The 15,489-nt window shown below is 42.4% G+C and overlaps 1 protein-coding gene across 2 annotated transcripts in view; it reads right to left on the reverse strand.

Annotated features, from left to right (window-relative positions):
- The window catches only part of LOC138492177 (reticulon-4 receptor-like), a 1,313,617-nt gene that overhangs the window by 252,131 nt on the left and 1,045,997 nt on the right, over window positions 1-15,489 (reverse strand). For both annotated transcript variants that reach the window (XM_069619197.1, XM_069619196.1), the window contains one exon: window positions 7,916-8,036. In XM_069619197.1, coding sequence (XP_069475298.1) covers window positions 7,916-7,976 — 61 coding nt within the window. In that variant the 5' untranslated portion in view covers window positions 7,977-8,036. The remainder of the gene's footprint in view (window positions 1-7,915; window positions 8,037-15,489) is intronic.

Genomic DNA, 15,489 nt, shown 5'->3' on the forward strand with positions numbered 1-15,489 from the left:
GCTTGATATTTTGTTCTGCAGCATTGAAAATATGCATGGGACTCCCCACCAGTCCTCCTTACCCTCTGCTGACTAGCTGGAATAGAAATAACAAACAAGCAGCATTTGAAGGGCAACATTTTCAGTCCAGGACAATGGTAGTTGTGTTCAAGCATAGCTACAGATAACAAAGATAGTAGCCGTAATGAAAAGGCACACATACCCCAGCAAAGAGAGAGAAGACTCTGATTATCAGTCTCATTAAAAGTAAAAGTGCTCAACCATGTAGACAGATTGGGTGGATTGTGGATACAAATTAGAAACTATGGTTTTCAAGTGGTTTTGCTATTAGCCAGCAAAGAAACAAATGACTTTGTGGTGTGCAATATATCAATGGTCATGATTATTATATACAATTCAACATTGTAGCCAGTAAAACCATGCGTGAGACTTTTTTGAAGTGCATACCCTTAGAAATAAATGACTCTTAGAGACTGAGGGACGGATTCTCGGCTAGGTGTAAATTGCCAAAAATGTCAGATTATGGTTTGCCGACATATTTGGTAATTAACACCTTTTCTGAGGGTCTCAGATTTCACCACAGGAGCACACAATGCACCCGTTCAGGAACCTGTGCGCCTGTTGCCAGCATTGGCTGGAAACCAACCTGGCAAACACCAGTTCCGCAAACAGGTTGTTTGCATGTGGATTCTGGTGTCACTGCTCCACATTAGTGACAGTGTAAAAATGTCAAACCCATACACTACTTCGTTTGATGGTGGTCCGCTTATTGCACTTGTGCTATTGTGGAGGAGTGTGACTAGAAACCAGGAAAACAGAGGTAAGGTCATCCCACTCCCTCCCAGTCACAACCTACCTTACACATTTAACTAGACATGTGCCTTTGAACTGAGAGAACACAACAGAATAAGTGCTTCTCAAGAAAAGAAATCTCACAAGTACGCCTAATCTTAATTGTGTTGGTTTAAGTAGATATATTGCACATAATTGAAAATAACTCTGCATCGTTCCTATAATTACCTGATTATTGTCGTGTGGGGTGGTTGGAGGGAGTGCTTGATGAGAACTGGGCGGAACCTGGGCATGAAGAAAAAGCACAATGAAGCATGGTGTTTACCACGCTCACTGTGCCTTGAACAGAATCAGGGCCTGACGATTTTCAAAGGTTTACAGTTTGGAAATGTGGACAGGTTAATCAAAACGAGATTAAATGAGTTGCCCAGAATCACACATGTTGGTTAAAAGGTGAAGCTGAGAGTTTAGCCCAATCTGAAATTCCTGCACTTGACCATATTGTTTCCCAGTTCTTATCGTAGTAAGGAAGGTGAAATTATTTGTGAGTGTTTCACTTTCATGAACTAAAATAATGCCTTATTGTTTTAGGAACTGACTTGGAAAGTACACAACTCACATAATAACCCAATGTGACAACATTTAAAAACAAAATGTTATAGAAGTATTGTATGCAAAAGGACAATGATTGTAGCATATCACTATCACCAAGGCAGCTATACTAGCACCACAATATTAATTGATGTGAGCTTTAATGGCTTTGTCTGGGATTTTCAATTGTATTGTAAAGCTTTACATACACCCAGAAGACAAAATTGAAGACTGTTATTTGGTCTGTGCAGAAATACCTTTCAAATCGTATAATAAAGCAGACTGTTTTTGGCCAAATGTGCAGACTAGAAAATATGTTTGCCTGAGGTCTGTGACATTTGGTTGGCTCTCTTCTGTCAAGAACCTCTTCCACTCAAATGGCCTACATGAAAAGAAATATCAAACACTAGGCTATCCAACGCCACCCATGAGTGAGAAGGCAAACGGTTTCATAGGAGACAACACAGTACAATACATTGGAATAGGATGACTTGTTCATCATCACTGTATCCTTTGCTGGAAAAGCTGGGATATGAAACTCAACTCGTTGGTTACAATGTCTCAAATTTGAGAACCTAATCACCTCTCTGTACTTACAATGCATGTTCCTCATCGGGAAGTGTTTGCCAGTTTTGACAACCCTCACTTGGAGGAACAGAGCTCTAGACCTGCAACAGATGGAGGCTATGTCAATTTCTATAGTAAGCACTAACTGGTGCTATTAGATTGCTTTGTGGCACACGTTGTGTTACTATCACAAAAGTATATATGCATGTGAGTTTATCAACTTCAGACACAGGAAAGGCTGAGTCGGCCTTGCTGGAATTTAGTACTGTGATTTGGCATATGAACACAAATCTCTGTAACCTATACCTAACTACCTGAGCTATCGTCTGAGCAATCATGGCACTCACATTTATCAATAGGCTTGTCAACTTTGGTATGGCACATGATCTATATATAGCCCACAGAAGGGTGAGAATACTACACGAGTTGTGCTATCATGACTGGACAACCTGTGTGCCATACAGTGAACACAGAAATCATTATAGGATTAATTGATCTGAGACAAATGTATTGGTCAGCAACAGCCGAGCTGTAGGTTTAGCACCTCAGCAGCGCACCATAAAAGATGGTATTTGTTATTTTGTTTTGCAAAACAAATGGGCACTGACTGCTTTCAGTCAGGAAATCATGTGGCCTCCCCCCTCCAGGGTGGGGGGCCGGGGTACGTGCTGCTTTTGCGCTCCCATAAAGACGTCTCTGAGTACATCAGCATCAATCAGTGTCCCATTGCACTGTCACCTGTGGCTGTGACTGTAAAACATTAATACAGTTTTGAATGTGCTCCCCAGAATTTCAGGCGATTATGACAATTAGTGTTATTTAACAAAACAATGTTGCAACACTGAAAACGAAGTGCTCAAGCAATCATTCCATCAACTGCAATATAATCTTGTCACGCGGCTGTACAGGAAGATTTAGAGGAACATTATGATATGGTTAGCTGTAAGTAATAGCAGCCTCACTATATTTAATACTTCAGACTGAAAACGCGTGCAGAAACCGACATGGGCGTAATAACATGGACCAGGGGAGTTGCTAGGTCTGGAAAAGACCCAGGGCTATGCTGATGTCAGAACTGTTGGGACTAGGGGCTAGCTAGTCTTTTGGCTGTAGCTCCTGAGATTCTATCCGAGGCTACAACCAAAAGATCAGGGGTTATAGCCCCCTTAGCCCCCCCCCAGCAACGCCCCTGACATGGACCCATTGCATACATTGGGCATGATTTACAAAGCCCCATTGGAAAAAAAGATCTTGCAGATCAGGCCCATGGTCTGGCTGTGGGAGCAGCATTTCCATGTCATCGACGTGAGAGCGTAGCACAGTTCCAGTGAATTAACACATCTGTGCAGACTTCTCCCCTGACATGGTTCCTAGAATCGATTCCAATGGAGAGTTTACCCATTGAAGCCATACGAGAGAAGATGTTCAGGTCACAAAAGCAAGAAGCTTTTCTATGGGAGTTTACGGGCAAGATTTTGAAATTTACTGCTAAAAGATGCATTAGACCTTAGAGTAAAATGCAGCAGGTTCAGTACAATCCAACACCAACAAATCTACAGAGAGCAGCTGGTTCTCAAGGTCACTGCTAGCCAAGGCTGGACCAATACGGATAATCTTTTCCCTGTTAGTAAGTTCAGGATCCAAAAAAGATACATATTTCATTCCTCGTCAAAAGGCGACGATTAGAGGTGGTCACAAGAAAAATATATGATGTAGGAATGGCTTCACATTTACAGTGCTGCTTAAAATCACAAAACTAGCATAGCTTAATCATACTACTATAGTGGCAGTTTCTAGTTGTATACCTAGTTACTCTGATGATACACAGAAGCTATGGTCCATAAGGAGGTGTACCATAGTGCACCCCCTTCATATATTCCAATTTAATTTATGTGTTCATGGCAAAACTGCTCATGTGGAATTTGGTAGTAAATGACCACATAAAATCCTATTGGACAGTTGTCTTCAAACTGTAAGGCTTTCCCCAATGAGGGGGGGCACAAAGGGTTTCCAGGGGGGGCACGAGGGTCTTCCAAAAGGGAGTATGGTGACTGATTTTAATAGAAAATATAGCCAGAAATGACATCTAGGGGGGCCAGCAGCGATATTTGTACTCACAGGGGAACTCAGCAACAACATTTTTACTCAAGTGGGGCTCGTCATAAAAGGTTTTGAAAACCACTGCTATAGGTCATGACTAACCTCTTCTTCATTCAGTAAAGGCCTCAGCCACTTTTCCCTCAAAGTGGACTAGAAAAGGCAAAGAATACAAGGCAGACTTTGGCTTAATGTGAATAACACGTTAATGGGCAAAGGCTCTCAGAAGGGTAATGTGGACCTTCATTTCCCCACCAATGCCACTGAAAGGAAGTGAACCCTGTCTGCCTTTGTATTGGAACTATTGCATTTCTGAATTGTTCATTCGGTCAATTTGACCCTCAAAGGCCTTTGATGTCATGATGTTAAATGAAATTTCCAGTCTAGGATTTCAGATGACCTTTTCCAAGATGGGCCTTTCTTCTGAATCTGAATATCACTGGGTCAGTTGATTAATGTACCCAATAGTAACCAAATGTGAGTGTGTTTACATTAAGGATACACCAAACATCGACCTCTTGATGGATGAAAAACATGGGAGACAAGCACCATGATTTAGGCACTAAAGTTAGCTATGATGCAAATCCATATTCTGACCTAAAGACAAGAGGTCTCAGGTCGTTCTTTGCGAGAAAATATTTAAATCCTAGCTCTCCCAGTGACAATATGATGAAGTCCCTGGAGGAGTTCTAAGGAGGGATTTTAGAAAAATACCTTATGCACTGGAGGTTAACATGCCCCAAAGTTCTTTATCAAAGATGGCCATAACCACTGCCACTGCTGGCAGGCCAGGATTGATGAAGATCGATTTGATGCCCAAATCGGGAAAATCAACGAATCACCCTCACAGACTGCCTGAGGAACAAACACTTTTCACAACTGCGACGGATTGATATTTGTCAAGGGTGTAGAAGCCCTGACTTTTTTTATTTGCATTAATTAATAAAATGATGCAGGTAATCTCTGAAAGGGTAATCTGCTGACCACATTCCCCTTTCATAACCACCATGCCGAAAGCATATGGTGTATAAAGGTCCTGCTGCATCAGCACCCTCATTTGCAGCACCTGCTCTACCAGTGGTACAGAGCAGGTTAAGAGGTCAGAGATGCCCATTTACATGCAGAGGGGCTGCATTTAAGGTATGACCCTCTGCCCCAAACCTACGATGATCATAATCAGCCCATGAAGTGGCAGAGTAAACTCTAAAATAAAACAATGCCTGAGTTTAGGCATGGTGCATGGCACTATTTATGATCATGGCAGCCACATCCGATTTGATATCACATATGCGTTAGCTCCTGAGAGTCAGTTCTTCTGTGGAAGGTGATGTGTATTCTGGACAGATGGGCTGAGCCTGCCAAATGACAGGACATGAACCTGAATGGCCATGCCTTGTCTTTGATCTCTTTGTGAGGGTAGGAAACACCCTTGGCCAGAAATAGCTGCCCACCAGGTAGCTTCCCAGAGCCCAAGCCTCAAAGGAGCACACCCATTCAAATCGAATAGCCTCACACCAGTGCGCTGCATTTCTGAAGGCATTTGATCCTAATGAAAAGGAGGGGGTGAGGTTAGAGTAGTCAAGAGGGCTCTGTTAAGTGAAATGAGACTGCCACCATTTTGTTTCTCTCTGCCTCTCTCTTTCCTTCTGTCCCCCCACTTCCTCTGTAATTGCAATTGTAATTGGTCATTTATAACACTCTTAATAACTAGAGGTTTCTAAGCACGGTCCGGAGATCGAACCTGTGTTGCTACATGCCGTCTTGCTTCCAAGGCGAGCAGGTTGCCCCTGAGCTATCCTCTACAACATAGCACTTTGATTATGATGTCAGAAGGAAGGGAAAATTCCACTTCATTCAAGAACAGGGATTGGACCAGTATGGCAGGCTAGTTTTAGTTCAATCACCTGTGAACTTTTACATTTAAATGAAGGGGTCTCCCATCACTTTTTTGATTCACTCTGGAGCAACACCTGAGAAGAACTCACTGGACCGCTTTTGGGAAAGTTGCATTTTCCAAAGCTCTTAGTCTGAGGTGAAGAAGGAGATATCCAATGCAGAAGAAATGTCTGCCCCCTACCCACTACCAGTGCACATTGGAAGTGACATTGGCTATCTGCCACTCTGTGTCAGAATCTCCTAAAGCTAGGAGTGCAGATCCTGAATGGAACCATTTCTGCCCTCAAGTTTCTCTGAGTGGGTCTCATAGCATCTGGAGGGTCAGACCAACTGAAGCTCCCTGATTTACTGCACTGGACTGGTCACTCCGTATTGACCACACATAGGAGTGGGAATTCGCTTGTGTTGGCTTTTGCGCTACTCGCCCCATCAGAACTATAATGCTTGCACATCTAACCAGGTTGATGCTGCATCGTACTCTAGATGTGACCATCGCCTGCTAGGTTGAATCAACGGCTCAATAACGGGGCATAATCCAAACCGCTGGAGAGCCACGCGCCGACTGTGATCAACCCAACTTGCCCTTGAATGGTCACTTCACCGGCTCCCACAACGGAGCACCCTAGATAACCAATTCGACAACTGTCTCCCACCAACTCAAAACGCTGGAGTGTTTGCGCATTAACCCATCCCAGCGGCTTAAGCCTGACTTCGCCTGGCCTAACCTTAATGAGATCCTGTGGAATGGCATGACCTGCATTGCTGAAAGCCCCCCTTCAAACACACAGAGTGACTGCATTTGCCATTGCTCAATGCCTGCTTAGGCCCACACGATCCACCATACCTGAACTGGTTACAAAAACTGGCAACCCAATAACCACAAATTGTCCCCTCGGTTCACTGGGACTCTAGACACTGGTTAGGTCACCTCAGTACCTTCTTTCACCTGAAGACATATTTTTTCTATGGATATTTGCCTATCACCCCTGTTTTCATGTTCAGAGTGCTACTTTCTTCAGTCATTTGCATCTCTCTGATCTTCCACAAGACAGGCTTTGTACAGTGTTTTCTATTAGTTCTGTTGCAGATGGTGTGTTTAATTAAAGTGTATCTACTGTTATAGAACCTTGAATGAACATTCACTTTATTTCGGACCATGTTACTGTGTTGTCACTACCGAATCACATTCACACCCCTCTTAAGAGCATAGCCTTCCCTAGGCCCACGTTACCACAAAAGGCGCAGGAGGCGTATCTCTTAACTGTACCTGTTTTACCTTTATGATTGCATTGGCTTTTGGTTTCTAGAAGTGTGAGGACTGAGTGGGCATTTTTCTCCCTACTCTTCCTTGTACTTTTGCAGAGCAGAATTCAATTCGTCGCATCCACCTGCTGGTACATAAAGCTGGCAGACCCCCTTCGGAATCTCCAGCATTTGCGCTGACATGAAAACCCATTCTGGAGCAAATGCTGGATCATTTGCATGGCCGAGAGGAAAAGAGGCGGCTGAAACGCAAATTGCATTCTGCCTCCTCTCCACCATAAAATGTTTAAATATGTTGCAGGGTGGGAAGACACTAACGCCCTACTCAAGGCCTTTGCGACTTTCATTCACGTTACACCACAAACCAACATGTGCTCCCGAGTGTCTCAGAGACATCTTGTCCACTCATTATGTTGTTAAATAGATACAGAATAAAGGATTTGCATTACTTGCCCTATGTGATATCCTGCTAACGTGGGGTGGTTTATGGTTAGTTTTCTCACAGAGAACATGTTGCAGGTGTGAGATGTTATTGCACCTGCCAGTGCCAGATCAGAGCAAAACCGAGTATCCCTGTTTGATGGAAATTGTGTCTATCTCTAGCAATCAAACAGGCTCCAAAGAGATTAACGACAGCACCACAACTTGCTGTTCATTCCTCGCTTTCTTGTCTCTGAGTGCACTGGCAAAAGAAAGAAAGTAATATTACCCAGAGTTCCAGGTGGTGGGGAACTGAAGACGCTGTAAGCAGGATGGCTCGTTGATCTCATTTTGGTTGTTGGTCCAACTTTGTGGGGAATTATGGGAAATATAGTCCTTCTTTCATCTCCCTGTTAAGAAACATAACAGAAAACACATTACAAAAAGTCCCTGACGTTTCTCGATTACTTAGTTTATCTGTTGCAGCAAGGCCTTATTTTTCCAAACCGATAAGTCGCCATTAGACCCCACGTCAAAATAAATGCCTGCGATTAACAAGCATGTGCCTGAACTCTGACTTGGCCCTTGTTCTCTTTAGCGAAATACTTGAAATTGTTTCCAAAAGCGTCCATGTCTCAGTGATGTATAAATGGACCATGAATCACTGGCTTTTGTAGAAACAATACTTTCAAGCATCATTTGGCGACTCAAATGCCAAATTAACAATATGCAGGCTGTTGCCTGACTAAATTCAATTAAAATATTAATTTCTTTCCACTGGATGATGCCTGTTGTTGACGTCTCACCAAGCATTACTTGCAGAAGTCTGAACAAATAATTAAATCTTGCTGGTTTAAAAAACAATTAAAGACACACTTTTCAATTTCGGTCTTAATTAATTTGATACTGTATTATTATACCTCCCCATGGGGACATTTAGATATTTTTCAGCACAGTGAGATCAGCACACATTAAGGTGTTAGATTCCAGTGGAAATGAAATGCCCTTGCTGGTGCCAGGGATTCATGTTTATTTAGCTGAACATTAATTTGATCCCACCAAGTAGACACTTTATAAAATAAATTGTACATAAAAACACCACCGGGTGATAATTGTGGCTACCACTTGGCACAACGCTGCTACTGTACTGTAATTACGTCTTTCATCCTGCAGAAGCGTCCACCTGTCACAGAAGAGCTAGGTGAGATGATGGGTATGCACACTTATCAACTCCACTCACAGAGATAACATTTATTCCCAGTACACACACTGATTAACTCTGTCCACAGTGATGACATGTATTCCCAGTACACACAATGATTAACTCTGTCCACAGTGATAACATGTATTCTCAGTACGCACACTGATTAACTCTGTCCACAGTGATAACATGTACTCTCAGTACGCACACTGATTAACTCTGTCCACAGTGATAACATGTATTCTCAGTATGCACACTGATTAACTCTGTCCACAGTGATGACATGTATTCCCAGTAGGCACATTGATTAACTCTGTCCACAGTGATAACATGTATTCTCAGTATGCACACTGATTAACTCTGTCCACAGTGATGACATGTATTCCCAGTATGCACACTTATCAACTCCACCCACAGAGATGAAATGTATTCCAGGTACGCACACTGATTATCTCTGTCCACAGTGCTGACATGTATTCCCAGTACACACACTGACTAACTCTGTCCACAGTGATAACATGTATTCCCAGTACACACACTGATTAACTCTGTCCACAGTGATAACATGTATTCCCAGTACACACACTTATTAACTCTGTCCACAGAGATAACATGTATTCCCAGTACACACACTGATTAACTCTGTCCACAGTGATAACATGTATTCCCAGTACACACACTGATTAACTCTGTCCACAGTGTTAACAGGTATTCCCAGTACACACACTGATTAACTCTGTCCACAGTGATAACATGTATTCCCGGTATGCACACTGATTAACTCTGTCCACAGTGATAACATGTATTCCCAGTACACTCACTGACTAACTCTGTCCACAGTGATAACATGTATTCCCAGTACACATATTGATTAACTCTGTCCACAGTGATAACATGTATTCCCAGTACGCACACTGATTAACTTTGTCCACAGTGATAACATGTATTCTCAGTATGCACACTGATTAACTCTGTCCACAGTGATGACATGTATTCCCAGTATGCACACTTATCAACTCCACCCACAGTGATAAAATGTATTCCCAGTATGCACACTGATTATCTCTGTCCACAGTGCTGACATGTATTCCCGGTATGCACACTTATCAACTCCACCCACAGTGATAAAATGTATTCCCAGTATGCACACTGATTAACTCTGTCCACAGTGATGACATGTATTTCCGGTATGCACACTTATCAACTCCACCAACAGTGATAAAATGTATTCCCAGTATGCACACTGATTAACTCTGTCCACAGTGATGACATGTATTCCCAGTAGGCACACTGATTAACTCTGTCCACAGTGATAACATGTATTCTCAGCATGCACACTGATTAACTCTGTCCACAGTGATGACATGTATTCCCAGTATGCACACTTATCAACTCCACCCACAGTGATACAATGTATTCCCAGTACGCACACTGATTATCTCTGTCCACAGTGCTGACATGTATTCCCAGTACACATACTGACTAACTCTGTCCACAGTGATAACATGTATTCCAGGTACACACAATGATTAACTCTGTCCACAGCGATAACATGTATTCCCAGTACACACACTGATTAACTCTGTCCACAGTGATAACATGTATTCCCAGTACACACACTGATTAACTCTGTCCACAGTGTTAACAGGTATTCCCAGTACACACAATGATTAACTCTGTCCACAGTGATAACATGTATTCCCGGTATGCACACTGATTAACTCTGACCCACTCTGACCCATTCTGATAACATGTATTCCCAGTACACACACTGACTAACTCTGTCCACAGTGATAACATGTATTCCCAGTACACACGCTGATTAACTCTGTCCACAGTGATAACATGTATTCCCAGTACGCACACTGATTAACTCTGTCCACAGTGATAACATGTATTCTCAGTATGCACACTGATTAACTCTGTCCACAGTGATGACATGTATACCCAGTATGCACACTTATCAACTCCACCCACAGTGATAAAATGTATTCCCAGTACGCACACTGATTATCTCTGTCCACAGTGCTGACGTGTATTCCCGGTATGCACACTTATCAACTCCACCCACAGTGATAAAATGTATTCCCAGTATGCACACTGATTAACTCTGTCCACAGTGATGTCATGTATTTCCGGTATGCACACTTATCAACTCCACCAACGGTGATAAAATGTATTCCCAGTATGCACACTGATTAACTCTGTCCACAGTGATGAAATGTATTCCCGGTATGCACAACAATTAACTCCGCCCACAGGGATGAAATGTGTTACCGGTATGCACACCAATCAACTCCGCCCACAGTGATGCAATGTTTTCCCTTTATGCACACTGATTAACTCCGCCCGCAAAAATTAAATGTATTGCCAGTATGCACACTGATCAACGCCACCCACTGGGATGAAATGCGGCCCAGACGCTTTTCCCACTGAGGCTATACTGTTACTCCCTCTTACAGGTCGACAGAATTTATTAAAAATAAATATAATAACTACATATAATTAATCAATAAATCTAACACATACCATAAGGTATGATATATATATCACAAAGCGCTATGTAGAGTGGGAAATGCGTTGTACCAGGACTTGCCCATTGGTGTCCTGCCTCTGTTTCTTTCGTCGTTGCTGATTATATATATGATGTAATTTCTTACTTATTATAGGTTTTTCTTTAATGTATTATTTTGGATATATGTATACTACATAAATATGCCAAATAAATGTATTAAAATGCATATTATATATGTATAAACAAATTTCATGAACTATGCATGTATAAATATAAAACACATAGGGCCCGATTCATGGAGTTTACAGGTTCAAAGTGAAGTTGCACTGCTGAGAAAAGTGTATTTTTGCAGTGCAAAGTCTGGGCAAAGTCTGCACATAGTCATGTTTGCAGTTCAAAATTACTTTGCCCGGACTTTTCAGGAAAAAACACACTTTGCACAGTTCCATGAATCAAGGTTTGTTTCGGCAGTACAAAGTCACTTTTCAGCACTGCAAAGTCACCTTGAACCGGGCAAATATTCCTTGAATCGGGCCCATAGTTGTTAAGTTCTGCAGAAAAGCATTATGACGTGCATATTTTGCATATATAGCATTATTGTATGCATACTATGCACGTCGTCATAATGCTTTTCTGCACAACTTCACAAATACGTGTTATATACATTTAATTACATTTATATAGAGAGAGATAGTATGCATTTTAGTACATGCATTTATTATACTATAATAAGACTTTGTCAACATATATGTACACAAAGCATTATTTCATGCATTATTTCGTTATAGCAATTATGGTATGCATAACTTGGCAACTTGGCAAAACTTCAAGTTTTTCAGTACTCTTCACCGATTATGCAAATATTAAGTTCTGCCACATCACACAGCTCGAGTTGTATTACTGAACGCCGGCTTTTAAAAAAAAAATAAAAAAAAAAATCCTCTATGATGGCCTCCTCATACCTGCCTTTTTGCCCATTTCAAATGGCTCACCCCCGTGATCAGTCACCACTTCATACAAAATGTCAGTTGCTTTCTGACCTGGTCCCCATCTCTCTTACACAAGTGATAAAGGCGGAACAATTCAACCCTAACACCGCGCCCTCACTATTACTGAGAATATGACACATGAAAATATGGGGGAGGGAGACGGATGTAAAATGATGTTGTAGGGGTTACCGAACGATAGTAGTGTGGTGCAAATTAATTGCTAAATAATCTTAAGGGGTCCCGCAGGTGGAGGGACTCTGAGGAAGCTCAAAGAGGCAAACAACATCCTTCCTGTACATGCTTTTAGGCAGTCTTCCTGGCAGGGCCGGTGCCGGTCCAGGGCAATTCTAGACAGATGCCTGGAAAGCCTCGAGCAAAGGTGCCCCGGAGGCATGTGGCAGGCGTTTGGCACTAACAGTTTAAGTGCGGAGAGTGGATAAAGGACAGTCTGTCTGCGGCGTCCTAAATCCTAAAGCCATGGGCCTGATTCACAACATGTTCCCATTGAGAAGCGCTTTGCGAATCAGGCCCCATAACTTCCAAGTTCATTGAATACTTGATTTGATAGCCATATATTTGTGGTAAATTAACATGTATTTATTGGTGCTTAGTTCTTGAGCGGGTACGCAGTTTTTACTGTCACTAGGCACGTTACGCAGCATCCCATATGCATTGTTTATTAATGATGTGTAACATTTTCAAACTTCCTCCAAACAACTTGCAAAGTTAAGGAAAAAGAAACATTTGCTGTAAAGCTTGACAAGTTTAGCGTGTAAAAAAATAATTTAGACTGATTATTTAATTGCTCCTTTAGTCTAGAACATAAGGAATAAGGAAGATGGACAAAGATTAGAGCAGAGAAAAAAAGAAAGACATGAATAAATGGTAGAGAAAAAATAGGGAAAAGAAAGAGGAAAGAAACAAGAGACATACTTTCATGACTAAGAAAAGGGAAAAGGATAAATAATGTCAAAGTAGGCAGAAAGAGGGAAGATAAACATATTAAGGACCTGAGTCACAGAAAAGTTTTATAATGGTGCAATCCTGTTGTAAAATGCTCTGTGAATCAGGCCCTAAATGAGAAACAATCAGAATAGAGGAAGCACGTGAAACGTGATGGGAATGAATTGAGAGGAAAACAAGAAAGGAAGAAAAAAATCACAACACAATGAAGAAAAGGGGAAACCCAGGTTAATGGGGCATGAAGAAAACCATAAAAATAGGAGAGAAAAAAAGCAAATTAGTGGAGGAGATAGAAGATAAGGAGAAGTAGCAGAAAATGAAAACAGAAGAAGGGATAATTTAAGAAAGGAAAGAGAAAGAAAAAAGAAAGTAAGAAGGAAAGAAAAGAAGAATGAAAGGAAGGAAGAGAGAAAGAAAGAAAACACACAGTTGCCAGGGATTAGATGTCTATTCCATGCAGTCTCGTAACATCTATTACAGATGTGGGACCTAGCATCACCCTCTCTTGGTAATTGTAGCGACTCCCCTATCAGAGCTTTAAGACAACTTCCGAATTAATGCCTAGCGTTGTAATGAAATAAGAAGAAATAAAAAGAACAGGTACATATGACATAAAATGTGAGAGAGTTACAGATCCTCCATTAACCCCCTTCCCACAGTCAACATTCGGGTAAGGAATAGCCCTTCACCTGAATATCTGCCCCCTACAGAGTGAATGTCAGCACTCCTGCAGAAGGCAGAAAGGTACTGGACAAGCAACTGTAGGAAAATAAATCATTAGCAGCCACAGGCGTGGAGATACTGGCCAGTACCTGTGGACTATGAGCCAAAGTTAAGCAAGGGCCATTAAGGAGGGATGAGGATACCTAATGGATGGGATTCTTGCCCTTTGCGAGTGCTAGGCTTGTAGAACCCGGGGTGGTGGGAATGAGGGGTAGCCAGAAAGAAGCACGGTGTATATTGATACTAAGGGAAAAGGTAGACATTTCGTCATGCCCTGACATCCCTTCTGTGCAGGGTTGCTATTGCAACCTAACCCCGTAGCGGGTCACACTGAAGAAGGGAGACAGTCTCCAACATCATGGGCTGGGTCATCGCACACAGCAAAGGTGGTGAGCAGGGTGCGTTCGAGCAGGATAAGGCCCAACTGGACCTCGGACCCACCCAAGAGTAGCAGAATCATGGCAGATGCAGTTGTTAGGCGGAAACCTGTGCAGTTCCCTCTGGGACCACTGCAAAAGATTTAGGACTACAGGCGTTTGGCGGTGAACCCACTTGGTAGCAGTCTGTACCACACAGATTCACTTGGTAGCTGTGGCTGAGCAGTCAGACTTCTCTCAAGAAAAGTTGAGCAGTATGTGGAGTATACAAAATAGGGCAATTCTTCACAGCAAGACAAGCAAACACGCAACGAGGCTTAGTGTAAAGATATTAAGGATATTTATTTATAACAAAACATCTATGAAAAACACTATGGCACTATCACGGCAAACAAATCAAACACAATTACTCTACGAAGAAGAAAACGATCAATCCCCCTAGCAATATTTCGACAAGTCTAGGTTCTATTGGTACCACTTATTTTCAGATAGAAGTGTATACCTCAACCTAGATGACACTCGAACATTAGTTAGGACGGGAGAGAAAAAGATAGGCAGGTTATGAAATCAACACAGTTCAATCCTTCGCGGATAAAATGCAAGGCAGGAAGGCAAGAATCACAATAGATCATAAAGTTCAGAGGCCACACCCACTCGGAGAGAGGCAAGGCGATATGTCCCAGAAAGTCTCTAGTGGAGATGCATTCAAGTCTCTGTAGCAAATTGATATCGGCAGATTGAACCAGTTCAGAACAATAAATGAGAAAAGCTTGGAGGCGACCCAACGGAACAGAGAGGATTAAGACACCTCACTCGAACCGATCGAAAGGGAAGCCAGGCGGACACGTTACCTTGTTGTGGAGGGCAGATCCGGCGGGGGCAGTTGTTCTTGGTGGTGGATGCACGTTGTGTCTTTGCCAAGAGTAGAGATGATCTCGTCGTCGAAGAAAAGTGAAGTCCGGTGCACCACCAGGGAAGAGACCAGACGCGGAGTGCTCCGTCACAAGGCACCACCTTTTGGTCGCGGTACAGGCGTAGTGGCTATCCGGTTGCCGAGGTGCTCTGCACGGGCAATTCGACCACTGCGTCCTGAGG

This window comes from Ambystoma mexicanum, chromosome 10 (assembly GCF_040938575.1).
Source record: "Ambystoma mexicanum isolate Mex_15411 chromosome 10, UKY_AmexF1_1, whole genome shotgun sequence".
Taxonomy (NCBI): Eukaryota; Metazoa; Chordata; class Amphibia; order Caudata; family Ambystomatidae; genus Ambystoma; species Ambystoma mexicanum.